The sequence below is a fragment of the Microcebus murinus genome, chromosome 2 (genome assembly GCF_040939455.1).
Source record: "Microcebus murinus isolate Inina chromosome 2, M.murinus_Inina_mat1.0, whole genome shotgun sequence".
Taxonomy (NCBI): domain Eukaryota; kingdom Metazoa; phylum Chordata; class Mammalia; order Primates; family Cheirogaleidae; genus Microcebus; species Microcebus murinus.
Window position 1 is genome coordinate 92,290,202 of NC_134105.1, and position 13,827 is coordinate 92,304,028.

Genomic DNA, 13,827 nt, shown 5'->3' on the forward strand with positions numbered 1-13,827 from the left:
ACTTAACTTATGCTTGTATTTCTAGTAATTCCTTGTACATAAGAGGAGATTAGGTAATATTTACTCAGGTGAACCTTTTGAAGATCCTTTGTGGAGTTTTCTGCCAAGAAAGAAAAGAAATTGGTGATATAGTTTCTGTTGTTCTGGTGTAAATGGAATTGAGGAAGTAAGGTACATGTGAGACCTTAACTCTTGCAAACTACTACAAATGTGGACTGATTAATACCATCTGAGGTTAGCTCAGTGATACTGAGCAGATATCGGTGCATCATTAACTAAGCCCTGACCCCTTTTTAGGTCTCCTGAGCAATAAGACCAAGCCAGTGGCCTCAGTGAGTGGGCAGTCATCTGGATGCTGTATCACCCCCACAGGGTACCGAGCTCAACGCGGGGGGACCAGTGCGGCACAGCCACTCAACCTTAGCCAGGTAAGCGCTAGGGGCTGCTGCCTTCTGTTTGGGGCCCCCCCTGTTGTTACTCTCTGGAGAACCCTGCTTCTGGCTGGACTGCTGAATAAAGCCAAATGAAGCCCCTTTTGTGTCAAACAATTTGATGTTCTGTGGCCTGCGTCGTGTCTGCACGTGCTGTGTCTCTTCATTCAGCTCTGTGTGTTCAGGATGTACATTCCAGATTTTCCATCAGATCTCCATAGTATATCTGATTAGAGAAATGTCTGGAATTTAGAAAGAGCCCAGGATGCTTTAGGCATGCCTGTTTCTATACCACCACATGCTTTGAGACCAGATCCTTTTCCTTTATCTCCCAGGCCGTAAATAACCTGAACCTGCTAACACTGTTCACTTAAGAGACAGTGAAAAGCTTTTTGACCATTTATTCAACTGGTTCTAGTCCTACCTGTTGCTAGAGTGTGGGATTTGGGGATCCCCCTTTATCCCCCATCTGATCTGATAGGATGGTGAGGGTCATTTTATTCCATTTATGTTCACTCTTTCCTCAGCTAAAATTCTGGTGCTTGTATGTCTACCAGTAGTGAGTAAGTGTCCATGTGAGGGTATAACTCTGTGGGAGAGAGAGTGCGCACATGCAATGCAGATGTAAATGCATGTGTTTTAGGCTCCACGTTTCAAAAGGGATATGAAGAACTCAGGAGAACAAAAGAAAACAATGGAAAGAAAGGAAGGTTAGGAAAAATTCAAATTCACTGATGCTAGAATAGGCTGAGTTGAGTCAATAGTTATTAACTTGCACGAGTGGGGAACCCTATGAAGCCTTGGTTCTCCCCCTTCCTCTGTTTGTACTTAAGAGCAAACTGCAGTTAACCTGAACTGGGTTAGGATCTATGCTGCTAAGAGGCAGAGGGATGGGTGGCTGACTTCTGACAGCACTCATTGCCAGTCTGGGAGATTCTGTGCTGTAGCAGTCCAGAAACAGTGCAAGTCAGGACCTCAACTCTTACCTTGGCCTTTGGTGCCCTGAGCCAGAGTGACCTCAGGATTCTTCACTCCCTTCTTCCTCCTTCCAGAACCAGCAGTCATCGGCAGCTCCAACCTCGCAGGAGAGAAGCAGCAACCCTGCCCCCCGCAGGCAGCAGGCGTTTGTGGCCCCACTCTCCCAAGCCCCCTACGCTTTCCAGCATGGCAGCCCACTACACTCGACGGGGCACCCACATCTGGCCCCAGCCCCTGCTCACCTGCCAAGCCAGGCTCACCTGTATACGTATGCTGCCCCCACCTCTGCTGCTGCATTGGGCTCCACCAGTTCCATTGCTCATCTTTTCTCCCCCCAGGGCTCCTCAAGGCATGCTGCAGCCTATACCACTCACCCTAGTACTCTGGTGCACCAGGTTCCTGTCAGTGTTGGGCCCAGCCTCCTTACTTCTGCCAGTGTGGCCCCTGCTCAATACCAACACCAGTTCGCCACCCAGTCCTACATTGGGTCTTCCCGAGGCTCAGCAATTTACACTGGATACCCGCTGAGTCCTACCAAGATCAGCCAATATTCCTACTTGTAGTTGATGAGCATGAGGGAGGAGGAGTCATGGCTGCCTGCTCTTGGCCTGCTCCTGAATTCTTAATAATGGGCTATGGTGAGCTCCTCCCTTACCCTCTCTTGAAACTTCTTAGCCAGCAACTTGTTCTGCAGGGGCCCACTGAAGCAGAAAGTTTTTCTCTGGGGGAACCTGTCTCAGTGTTGACTGCATTGTTGTAGTCTCCCAAAGTTTGCCCTATTTTAAAATTCTTTATTTTTGTGACAGCATTTTTGGTATTTGGAAGAGTTCAGATGCCCATCTTCTGCAGTTACCAAGGAAGAGAGATCGCTCTGAAGTTACCCTTGGAAAAAATATTTTGTCTCTCTGACTTGATTTCTATAAATGCTTTTAAAAACATATGAAGCCCCTCTTTATTTAACTTTGTTTTATTGTGATTGCTGATCAGAGGAAAAATGCTGATAGAAAGACTTAAATCTGATAACAAGTAAGAAAAGAAAAATCATTACTTTTTGTTTGTTTAAAAACTGAGACATATTTGCCTATTTCACTTTAAACTCAGCTTGTGTAAGTCTCTATTTTAATATCAGGCATTTCTCCTCAAAATTTCATCTTTGTTCATGGGACATGTAAACTTAGTGTTTTAGTTTTGTTTTTATGTCACATTATAGTTAATGGGCAGTTGTTATTTTTGCAAAACTGGTTACATATTACTCTGTGTTGGGATTCTCTTAGTTGCTTCTGTGTTTATTATAAAGTAATGTTAAAAGGCAGCTCACCATTTGCTGGTAACTTAGTGTGAGAGAATCCATACCTACCATGAAAGCACCATGTATTCTTTTTAAATGAAGCACCATGAATTATTTTTTAAATTATTTTTTAAAAGTCCTCTCTCTGATTCAGCTTAAATTTTATTATTGGAAAAGCCATTAAGGTGATTATTGTATGGTGGTGGTTGTTTTATTATATGCAAAATCTCTATTATGAGATACTAGCAGTGATGAGCTTTGCCTAAAGGTTGTTGGCATTGATGAGCTTTGCCTAAAGATTAGTATGAATTTTCAGTAATACACCTCTGTGTGTTTTCTTTGTCTCTCCCTTCTGTTTTATGTGATTTGTTTGGGGAGAAAGCTAAAAAATCTGAAACCAGATAAGAACGTTCTTGTGTATAGCTTTTATACTTTAAGTAGCTTCCTTTGTATGCCAGCAGCAAATTGAATGCTCTCTTATTAAGACTTATATAATAAGTGCATGTAGGGATTGCAAAAAATATTTTAAAAATTTATTACTGAATTTAAAAATATTTTAGAAGTTTTGTAATGGTGGTGTTTTAATATTTTGCATAATTAAATATGTACATATTGATTAGAAAAATATAACAAGCAATTTTTCCTGCTAACCCAAAATGTTATTTGTAATCAAATGTGTAGTGATTACACTTGAATTGTGTATTTAGTGTGTATCTGATCCTCCAGTGTTACCCCGGAGATGGAATTTATGTCTCCATTGTATTTAAACCAAAATGAACTGATACTTGTTGGAATGTATGTGAACTAATTGCAATTATATTAGAGCATATTACTGTAGTGCTGAATGAGCAGGGGCATTGCCTGCAAGGAGAGGAGACCCTTGGAATTGTTTTGCACAGGTGTGTCTGGTGAGGAGTTGTTCAGTGTGTGTCTCTTCCCTTTCTCCTTCCTTCCCTTATTGTAGTGCCTTATATGATAACGTAGTGGTTTATAGAGTTTACAGTGAGCTTGCCTTAGGATGGACCAGCAAGCCCCCGTGGACCCTAAGCTGTTCACTGGGATTTATCAGAACAGGATTAGTAGCTGTGTTGTGTAAATGCATTGTTCTCAGTTTCCCTGCTGACATGGAAAAGTAAAAACAGCAGCTTTCTCCTTTACCATCACCTCTACCCCTTTCCATTTTGGATTCTCAGCTGAGTTCTCACAGAAGCATTTTTCCTATGTGGCTCTCTCACTGTGCGTTGCTACCTTGCTTCTGTGAGAATTCAGGAAGCAGGTGAGAGGAGTCAAGCCAATATTAAATATGCATTTTCTTTATTATTTTTTTTAAGTATGTGCAATCGTTTTTAGAATAAGATTTTTTTCCTTTTCCCATGTGGCAGTCCTTCCTGCAAATAGTTGACATTCCTAGTAAAATATTTGCTTGTTGAAAAAGAAAAGCATATAACAGATGTGTTTATACCAAAGAGCCTGTTGTATTGCTTACCATGTTCCCATACTATGAGGAGGAGTTTTGTTGTGCCACTGGTGACAAGGAACTCACAGAAAGGTTTCTTAGCTGGTGAAGAATCCAAGAAGGAACCAAAGCCTGTTGAGTCACTGGGGCTTTTGAGGTTTCCTTTAAACAACTTGTATATTCTTGGGGCCCTTCAAGCTGTGAAATTGTCCTTGTATTCTCAGCTCCTGCATGGATCTGGGTCAAGTAGAAGGTACTTGGGATGGGGACATTCCTGCCCATAAAGGATTTGGAGGAAGAAGGTTAACCCTAAGATACAGATGTGTTCCATCTGAATTGAAAATCATATATTTGAGAGATAATTCTAGGAGTGGTTCTGTGTAGAGATGGTGTCAAGGAGGTGCAGGATGGAGATGGGAGATTTCTGGAGCCTGGTCAGCAAGCTCTGTACCGGGTTGAACACCGAGGAGCTGTCAAAGTATTTGGAGATTCTTTATTGTAAGGAGTAAGGGCTTCCAAGATGGGGCAGGTAGTCAGTACAGCCTACCAGGAACATGTGTTTTCTGTCTTTTTTTCATCATCATATTGCGTTGTATTTTTAGCACTATATTGGTTAAGACAGCCAAGCAGTTTGTGTGTTTTCTGTCACTAGTGTTATATAGTTTTCTGGTCAGTGTGGTCTCTGTGTCTCCTTTTTGCAAAGCACATTCTGATTTTCTTGTTCAAACACAGGTCTAGTTTCTAATGGAAACATTTTTTTCTTCCTTATCTTTCCTCTACAAGGGATAAGATTTGTTGTTTTTTAAAAAAATGAGATGTAGAAAAACAAAACTCCACTCCTGCCCTCCAGTCCAATAAGTAGATACCATTTAAGATAGGAGTTTAACTCCATAGGAAAAGATAATATACAAGAGCTTGTATCATTACCTTAATCACCTGACTAGCAGTGTGTGGCTTTAAAAACTTTAGAGATTTTCAGTCTTACTCTGCAAACTGGCATTTCAGATTTACTAAGATAAACACCCACCTGTGTCTGCTGAACGTGTATGTGCTCGATGTGGCTTTAGATTCTGTCCCTGAGGCTTAACACTGCTGGCCCTGACAGCGTCGGGTAAGCCCCATGAATTTAGCTAGCAGCTGGCCTGGGTCACAGTGGCCTGACCTCAAACCAGCTTAAGGCTTTAAGTCCTCTCTCAGAACTTGTATTTCCAGCTTCTCCCCTTCCGGGTGAGAGAGGAAGTGGGGAAGGGTTAAGTATAGCCACTCTAGGCTCATCCGGACACTTGATCACTCCAGAGTTTTTAATAGCTCCCAGGAGGTGATAACACTCTCAGTGCTCAGCTGAAATACCAACCCCAGGAATAATAACTCCATTTCAAACTATTCTGGCCATTCTGAGCCTGTTTTTGTGATTGCTCATCCATCGTCCTCCGCTGGAGGGGCTAAACTTGACTGCCCTTAGCCAGGCAAGCACAGTAATGTGTGTTTTATTCAGCATTATTATGCAAAAATCCACTAGTTGAGATGGTTTGTTTTAGAATAGGAAATGAAATTGCCTCTCAGTGACAGGAAATGGCCCGAGCCTGCTTCCTATTTTGATTTTTTTTAAAACTGATGGATGGTGCAGCATGTCTACATGGTTGTTTGTTGCTAAACTTTATATAATGTGTGGTTTCAATTCAGCTTGAAAAATAATCTCACTACATGTAGCAGTACATTATATGTACATTTATGTAATGTTAGTATTTCTGCTTTGAATCCTTGATATTGCAATGGAATTCCTACTTTATTAAATGTATTTGATATGCTAGTTACTGTGTGTGATTTAAACATTTTTTTGCTTTCTCCCTTTTCTGGTTGTGCGCCGCTTTCGTTTACAACAAGCCTCTAGAAACAGATAGTTTCTGAGAATTACTGAGCTATGTTTGTAATGCAGATGTACTTAGGGAGTATGTAAAATAATCATTTTAACAAAAGAAATAGATATTTAAAATTTAATACTAACTATGGGAAAAGGGTCCATTGTGTAAAACATAGTTTATCTTTGGATTCAATGTTTGTCTTTGGTTTTACAAAGTAGCTTGTATTTTCAGTATTTTCTACATAATATGGTAAAATGTAGAGCAATTGCAATGCATCAATAAAATGGGTAAATTTTCTGATTCACGTGGCTGTTTTTGACTTCTGTTACGAGATACAAAGGAGATCATCAGATGACATCTTTGGAGTGGCTAAACACCCTGCATTTGAACATCAGTAGAGTATTAGAGATAATTTCTTTCTTCATACAAATATCCATAATGGAAATGAATAGGATTTTTGCAGGGAATACTTCACAAGAATGTAGTGCCCATGGCCCTTTACTTTAAGATTGTCTGGATCTGACCCTTTGAAAAAGGTAGGAAACTTCTGAGACAAGATAATTAAACTTTGTTTCCTAGCATATTTCACCAAACATCTAAAAGTAGCAGAATGAAAATAAGAGTCACCACAGGAAGAAGCTATTTTTTCCCTCCTTTCAAGTTGTACCGTTAGAGCAGTGTAGAGGCACAGTACCTCTGATCAGATTTCTCCTCATTCTAAAGTGAATAAAATTTCTCCTTATAAAGAAATAGGGGATAACCCAAGTCATAGAAACTTAAAAAAAAAAAAAAAAAAAAAAAAGAAATAGGGGTATGTCTAGATTATTCACCTCAAGTCTCTGAATAAACACTGTATTTGTTGGACTTTTTTTGACACATGTGTTTTAGGCTAAGTCTACCTTATAGTGGCTATTAATTCATTTTGGGCTCCTGCAGTCTTAGTTGGGATATGGAAATGAGAAATACATATAAATATCCTTTTGGACTATAACTAGGACTAATGATCAATAATCTGTTTTCTCCCAGTAGTAGGGAGATCAGAATACATTTATTTTGATTTAGACTGCAACATACATATGTATTTTAATTTTTTTCCTAAAGAAATGAATGTAAACTAGTGTGAATTTGCTGAACACTATTCAGTTTTGGTAAGAGAATAACTTGGCCACTTTCAGGGAGAGGAAAACCATGTAGAATGGCTCTGCTGTCAGTCTCATTTCCAGATAATTGAAAGTTTCTTTTACTAATTCCTCAATGACCTGTTATATTTTCTTCTTTGGGCTAAATCAGAGAGATTGGTATAGTCTCCAAAGTAGTAATCAGGTCATATGTGGGGAAATCTGCATTTTAGTGATGAAAACCCCTGTAAATTCAATCTTCTTGGCTTGCTTTGTGGAAAATATTCTACATACAGTGAAGTCTAAGCCTTGGTTTCTCTATTAGTCATGAGAGATGACACCAGGTGCTTAGCACAAGGTGGCGCCAATGAGCTACAGAAGTTAGATTTAACCACGTTAGCCTTTTTTTCCTGCTTTCTCTCCTCCAACCTCACTTACTCTGCTTCCAGCTTCCACTAAACAAGACACAAAACAATCCATTCTATTATTGCAGGGAATGGGAAGGATTAATGAAGGATGTCAGTTTCTTAAGAAGTCAACATTGGAAGCATTCTCCTAAATCAAGGAATAGAGTTTGCTGAGTTTTCTCTGGGGTCTCTGCTTCCTGCAGCTAGCTTCTTTCCCTGGGTGACTGCCCAGAAGGCCTCTGCCTTCGGGTTTCCATCTCTTTCCCCTCCAGGGGAGCCCACAGCCTAGGCGGGAGGTGGTTAAGGCTTCTGGCTGCTGTGCTATGGGGCCATCTGTGTTTGATCAATCCAGGCGGAAAGGAGGGGGTGGGGGTTGTAAAGAGACTGTGAAAGCATTCCAGAGTAGTGAGAGAGACCCAGAGATCAGAAAGAGAAGGCACCGCCCCCACCCCGCCTCCAAAGCTAGCCACGGGTTTGAGGGGAAGAGGCCGCCTGCACACTCCTACTCTGGCCCCACTCTGCAGGCTGCCATGGGGCCCAGCACTCCTCTCCTCATCTTGTTCCTTTTGTCATGGTCGGGACCCCTTCAAGGACAGCAGCACCACCTTGTGGAGTACATGGAACGCCGACTAGCTGCCTTAGAGGTGAGGGACTCCTTTCCAGCCCGGCCTGGAAGGATTCCACATCTGTTGGTTCAACCAGTTTGTCAAGGGTCTGGGGATGATGAGATAGGGCTGTGTAAGAACCTACAGAAAATTCTGTCTTTTAATAAGAGGATCTTCAAAATTATAAGCCTTCCTCTTTCCCCACATAGCACAATTCCAAAGCAAATAGACCTTTGTATTTTACCCCTAGGATAAGGTGGGATAAGGGCACAGAATGAAAATGAGAGCCAAGATTGTGGGGATGCATCTCAGGAGGAGTTGATGATTCTCAGATTCCCAGAGAATCTGCAGCTGCCTGCTTTTTAACAGTTTGAGGTCTTGTAGTGCCTTAATTACCCAGAGCAGAATTGTGTAATGGAACAGAGACCCTTTCCTACCTTCAAGCACTTAGACCTCCCTGGAGGCTCAGATGCTCAGAGAGAACACAGGTTGGAGACAGGGAGTCGGGGCAGGCGCCTAGGTGAATCTGAGCTGGACTTTTTGCATGTTTAGCACCCCTGAACATCTGGTTTCCTTTTCTGTGAGAGTAGAAGGGGATAGTGAAGCCTGGCTGAGTTTTTTCTTTTTCCCCTTCCTGACTCCCTGGTTGGGCCTCTCCCTGCCTGGGAGTTGTAACCCTGCAGCCTCCCTCCCGGGTCCCCATCCCTTCAGGAACGGCTGGCCCAGTGCCAGGACCAGAGCAGCCGGCATGCCGCAGAGCTGCGGGACTTCAAGAACAAGATGCTGCCACTGCTGGAGGTGGCAGAGAAGGAGCGGGAGGCACTCAGAACTGAGGCTGACACCATCTCAGGGAGAGTAGACCGTCTGGAACGGGAGGTTGACTATCTGGAGACCCAGAACCCAGCTCTACCCTGTGTAGAGTTTGACGAGGTGACTGGAGGGCCTGGGACCAAAAGCAAGGGCAGAAGAAATGAGAAATACGATATGGTGACAGGTAAGTGATCTGAAAGCAGGCCCCTAACACTCTCAGAACCTGTATTCTTCCTTGCTTCTTTTTCTCTCTGTACTTGTCCACTGTGGCTCTATCTTCTGGGATCTGTATTAAGGAAATCTCTGGTCCATTAAGGAGAGTTTCTGGAGACCCAGGTCCCTGTGGTGTCTTCTCTTTCTCAGTTCTCCATGAGAGTGGAGGCATCCGCTGAGCAAATGCCCATTGTTCTCCAGTAGTCCACCCTGGGGGAGTTCCTGCTGTAGGCATCTAACGCTTGCCTCTATTTCCTTTTCCTGTGTTTTTCTCCTTCCCCACCAGACTGTGGCTACACAATCTCTCAGGTAAGATCAATGAAGATTCTGAAGCGATTTGGTGGCCCAGCTGGTCTGTGGACCAAGGATCCATTGGGGCCAACAGAGAAGATCTACGTGTTAGATGGGACACAGAATGACACAGCCTTTGTCTTCCCAAGGCTGCGTGACTTCACCCTTGCCATGGCTGCCCGGAAAGCTTCCCGAGTCCGGGTGCCCTTCCCTTGGGTAGGCACAGGGCAGCTGGTGTATGGTGGCTTTCTTTATTATGCCCGGAGGCCTCCCGGAGGACCTGGAGGGGGTGGGGAGTTGGAGAACACTTTGCAGCTCATCAAATTCCACCTTGCAAACCGAACGGTGGTGGACAGCTCAGTATTCCCAGCAGAAGGGTTGATCCCCCCGTACAGCCTGACAACAGACACGTACATTGACCTGGCAGCCGATGAGGAAGGCCTTTGGGCTGTCTACGCCACCCAAGAGGATGACAGGCACTTGTGTCTGGCCAAGTTAGATCCACAGACGCTGGACACAGAGCAGCAGTGGGACACACCATGTCCCAGAGAGAATGCTGAGGCTGCCTTTGTCATCTGTGGGACCCTGTATGTTGTCTATAATACCCGCCCTGCTAGTAGAGCCCGCATCCAGTGCTCCTTTGATGCTAGTGGCACCCTCACCCCTGAACGGGCAGCACTCCCTTATTTTCCCCGCCGCTACGGTGCCCATGCCAGCCTCCGCTATAACCCGCGAGAGCGCCAGCTTTATGCCTGGGATGATGGGTACCAGATTGTCTATAAACTGGAGATGAGGAAGAAAGAGGAGGAGGTTTGAGGAGCCAGCCTTGTGTTTCGAATCTCTCTCACCCCTGTACATTTATACTCCCACTAATTTTCTGCTCCTCATTCTTCAAATGTGGGCAAGTTGCAGCTCAAATCCTCTATTTTTTAGCCAGTGGCAACCAAATTCTCATGGCCCCTTAATTTCAGATGGAACTCCAGATCTTGAGTAATCCTTTTAGAAAAAAGTGAAAACTCTAAATGTTCACTCTTCTCTCCTGCCCCATATTAATAAATTATAGGCCAAAGATGACTCACACCAAGAGCTCTCACCCTTGTATGGGGGCAACCCCAGGGAGCAGACTAGCTTGTTCTTGCCCTCACTGTGACTTAGGGGAGAGAGGAATAGGAGGAGACTTCCAACTCTACACTCTCCCAACTCCTTCCTGCAGTGTCCTGAAGAATGGGACTTTCTCCACATCGTTTTGTATTGCAACATTTTGCATTAAAAGGAAAACACACTACTCCTCTCCTGTGTTTGTTTGGGGTAGCCCATAGATCAAATTTCTCCCTGTTAGCCTCCATTTTCTTCCTCCAACCACATCCCTATTTCTTAAGCCACATTAGGGACTTGGCTGGGCTCCCTTTGCTGAGCGAGATTTTACTGTTAGGCACCCGGGAAGTGGCTGAATCTTGCCACTTCAAGAAACTGGATGAAAGGCCTCCTGCCACACCCGCTGTCATCTACAGCCACTACCCCAGAACCTCAATGGCACCGTGCCTCTGGCTATGAGACTCTGGGGCCCAGGGGTAGAGTTTCTAATTCCAATTCTCAGCAGATTTGGAGCCAGAAAATGGATGTTAATTCCGTTGAAGTCTAGTGTGAAAACCAGAGCCCTTAAATGCATGTGTTTTTAGTAAGAACTTAAGTCTCACCTCCGAAGTGGACTCTGCCCCCCACTCCCACCTCCAGCGTTGGGCTCTTCCCCAGGCGGGTTGCACAATCGTTCTCGGTCTGAACCGTTCTGATTTTCCTGCTGCCACAGCGTCTGCGGTTTGGGCAGGGAGGACTGGCAGTGACCGTGTCCCAGATGTTGGTCTTTCCCCACTTTGCTCTCCACCCTCGCCAACCCCCGCTGCCCACCCCAGTCCTGAGCCGGCTGAAGTGTGTCCAGAACTGGAAACGAACCCTTTCTGGACTAGCGCCGCGGCCTGTGGCGGGACTGCAGAAGCGGCTGGGGAAGGGGGAGGAGGGAGGCGCCGGGATTTGGACTGGAGTCTCTAGGAATCTGCAGCTTTCCGCGCCGGCCCCCAGCCCAGCCTCGGCCCCGAGTTCGGGAGCAGGCTGGCCGATGGAAGGCCACCGCTTTCATGGAGCGGTTTACCTCAGGCGGCCCTGGGCGTCCCGTTAGTTATTTACCCCAGCGGGGAGGGGAGGGAGCGCAGCCTCCTTCCCGCCCAGGACCCTGTGATCCTCCCTTTGTCTTCTCTCTCCCCTGGCAGAGCTGCTCCTGACGTAGGCTGGCGGGGAAGGGGAAAGAAAGGCAGTGCGCGCCTCACCACGGCGCTATTGTAGGGAGCCCGAGGCGGGTGGGGGCCCGCTCCCATTCAATTCTCTCCTAATGTGGGGCTGGCAGCAGTAATGACTGCCTGTCAGCCACCGAGGGGTCTGCCCACGGAACATCTGGCTCCCGCGCGGCACTGCGCCCCGGGGGTGTGGAGGAGGGAGGAGGGCTCGGCGCGGGCGGGAGAGCGCCGTCTAGGGGAGGAGGGCCGCGGCGGGGCGCTGTGAGAGTGTGGGGGGGTGTGTGTGTCTGTCTGATCCGAAGCCGGAGGGTAGGGCTGTGTCTGTGGAGTTATCTGGATGCAGCACCAAACATCACAAGTTGCTTTTGGATGACCCTGACCAGAGAATAATTCTGAGACACTGTGTGTAAATGACATCAAGGAACCACTACAGGAAGTACAGTCTTAATACCTTGTCAATTCCGTGAAAACTAGATCCTTCTGCCTCACGCATGTGCGCTTGTCTTTGGGGTATCTTTCTATGCCTGCTTCCTCAACAAGAAAGAAAAAAACCCAGCTTTTTTCCCACCCCTAGTGCTTAAAATTTCTTTTGAAAAGTTCACTCAGACTTTATTCTGAAAGGGCAGAAATCTCTGGGGCCTTGTCATTTATTACTTTTCTCTTTTTTTCCTCTTTGGCTCCTGTACAACAGCTAGTGCTATTTTGGAAGCGTTTTGGAAGGTGAGTGGAACTTTGTGGGCAGATCCAGTGAACTGTCCAAATTCATTAAACTAAATTATCTGCTGCTCAAGGAGACAGTCTTGGTAGCTGAATCCTATCATCTAAAAGCAGCCTCATCACCCCTTCTCAGACCATCTACAAGTCATCACTTGGCAGAAACAGGTTATTGACACAGGAAACGTGGCTCCCAATGCTGGGAGCCTCTTGAGGTCCAAGTGGGTCCTTGCTTTCCCCAAGAAAGAATTCAGGAATGAGCTGACAGTATAAAGTGAAAACAAGATTTATTCAGAAACTATAGAAAGTCTACTCCACATACAGAGCAGAGGGAAGTTCTCCCTGCAGAAAAGAACTAGCCCCCTGGTTCCTGTTGCCCTTCTACTTAAGCAATGGTGTAATTATAGGCTAAACAAGGGAGGAATGTTCATGGAGGGGGTTGGTGCTTTCCTGGAATCAGGGTGGCACCCTCTGTTTCTCCACCATCTTGGTTCTAACTGGTTGGAACTTGCCTTGCCTCCATCTGTTTTGATCAAGGTAATACAGAACTGTTTTGAGACTTCCTGACTTAGGTAATGCTGCAGCAATGCCTGAATCAATGCCCGAAGCCAGTGGTCCCCAATCTTTTGGGCACCAGGGACTAGTTTCATGGAAGACACTTTTTCCACAGATGGTGGGGGAGGGGTGGCTTCAGGATGATTCAGCATATTACATTTATTGTGCACTTTATTTCTATCATTATTACATTGTAATATATAATGAAATAATTATCTAACTCACCATAATGCAGAATCCAATGCTGCTGCTGAGCTGACAGGAGGTGGAGCTCAGGCTGTGATGTGAGCAATGGAGTGTGGCTTATAAATACAGATTTCACTTGCTGACCAGCTGTTCACCTACTGCTGTGTGGCACAGCTCATAACAGGCCACTGACCAGTACTGGTCCTCAGTCCATGGGTTGCAGACTGCATCCCACAGCCTGAAGCAGTGTCCAAAGCAATGTCCAAAGCAATACTTTCCAATTCTCTATCTCATTCCTCCCTCAGAAATAATACTTCCCCTTAATCTTAAGGGGTTGTAGAAGGACAAAGGTCTGTCTTCTATAGCTTCTTCCTGCTGATTTTATGGGTGTAGGACCTGTCTAGCATTGGGGGAGTAAAAATCTCTAGAAACCTGGTCTAAGGGGCCCAGTGGCAGGATGGTTCCATGTTCTTAATAGGTTGGTGGGATGGGTTAGAAGCCTTGTATTAGCATCAACTTGAATTGAAATCATTGTAACCTGGAAAATACAAATTTTACCAGAGTAAACAAACATGGTCCAGAGATTGAAAGAAGAAATTTAGCTAATAAGGGCTCTAGGAAAGGA

At 45.0% G+C, this 13,827-nt stretch overlaps 2 protein-coding genes across 6 annotated transcripts in view; both read left to right on the forward strand.

Annotated features, from left to right (window-relative positions):
• HIPK1 (homeodomain interacting protein kinase 1) overlaps positions 1 to 6,319 on the forward strand; it is a 48,626-nt gene extending 42,307 nt beyond the window's left edge. For 4 of the 5 annotated variants that reach the window (XM_075999995.1, XM_075999993.1, XM_075999994.1 and 1 more), the window contains exons 15-16: positions 298 to 428; positions 1,484 to 6,319. In XM_075999995.1, the coding sequence (XP_075856110.1) occupies positions 298 to 428; positions 1,484 to 1,972 (620 nt within the window). In that variant the 3' untranslated portion in view covers positions 1,973 to 6,319. The remainder of the gene's footprint in view (positions 1 to 297; positions 429 to 1,483) is intronic. The other variant, XM_075999996.1, reaches the window with a different exon arrangement.
• Positions 6,320 to 7,973: 1,654 nt separating this feature from the next.
• OLFML3 (olfactomedin like 3) lies at positions 7,974 to 10,744 on the forward strand. Its single transcript, XM_012778428.3, has 3 exons — positions 7,974 to 8,184; positions 8,857 to 9,139; positions 9,455 to 10,744. Exons 1-3 carry the CDS (start codon positions 8,071 to 8,073, stop codon positions 10,273 to 10,275), a joined length of 1,218 nt encoding a protein of 405 aa, XP_012633882.2. The 5' UTR covers positions 7,974 to 8,070; the 3' UTR covers positions 10,276 to 10,744.
• The last annotated feature ends 3,083 nt before the right edge of the window (positions 10,745 to 13,827 follow it).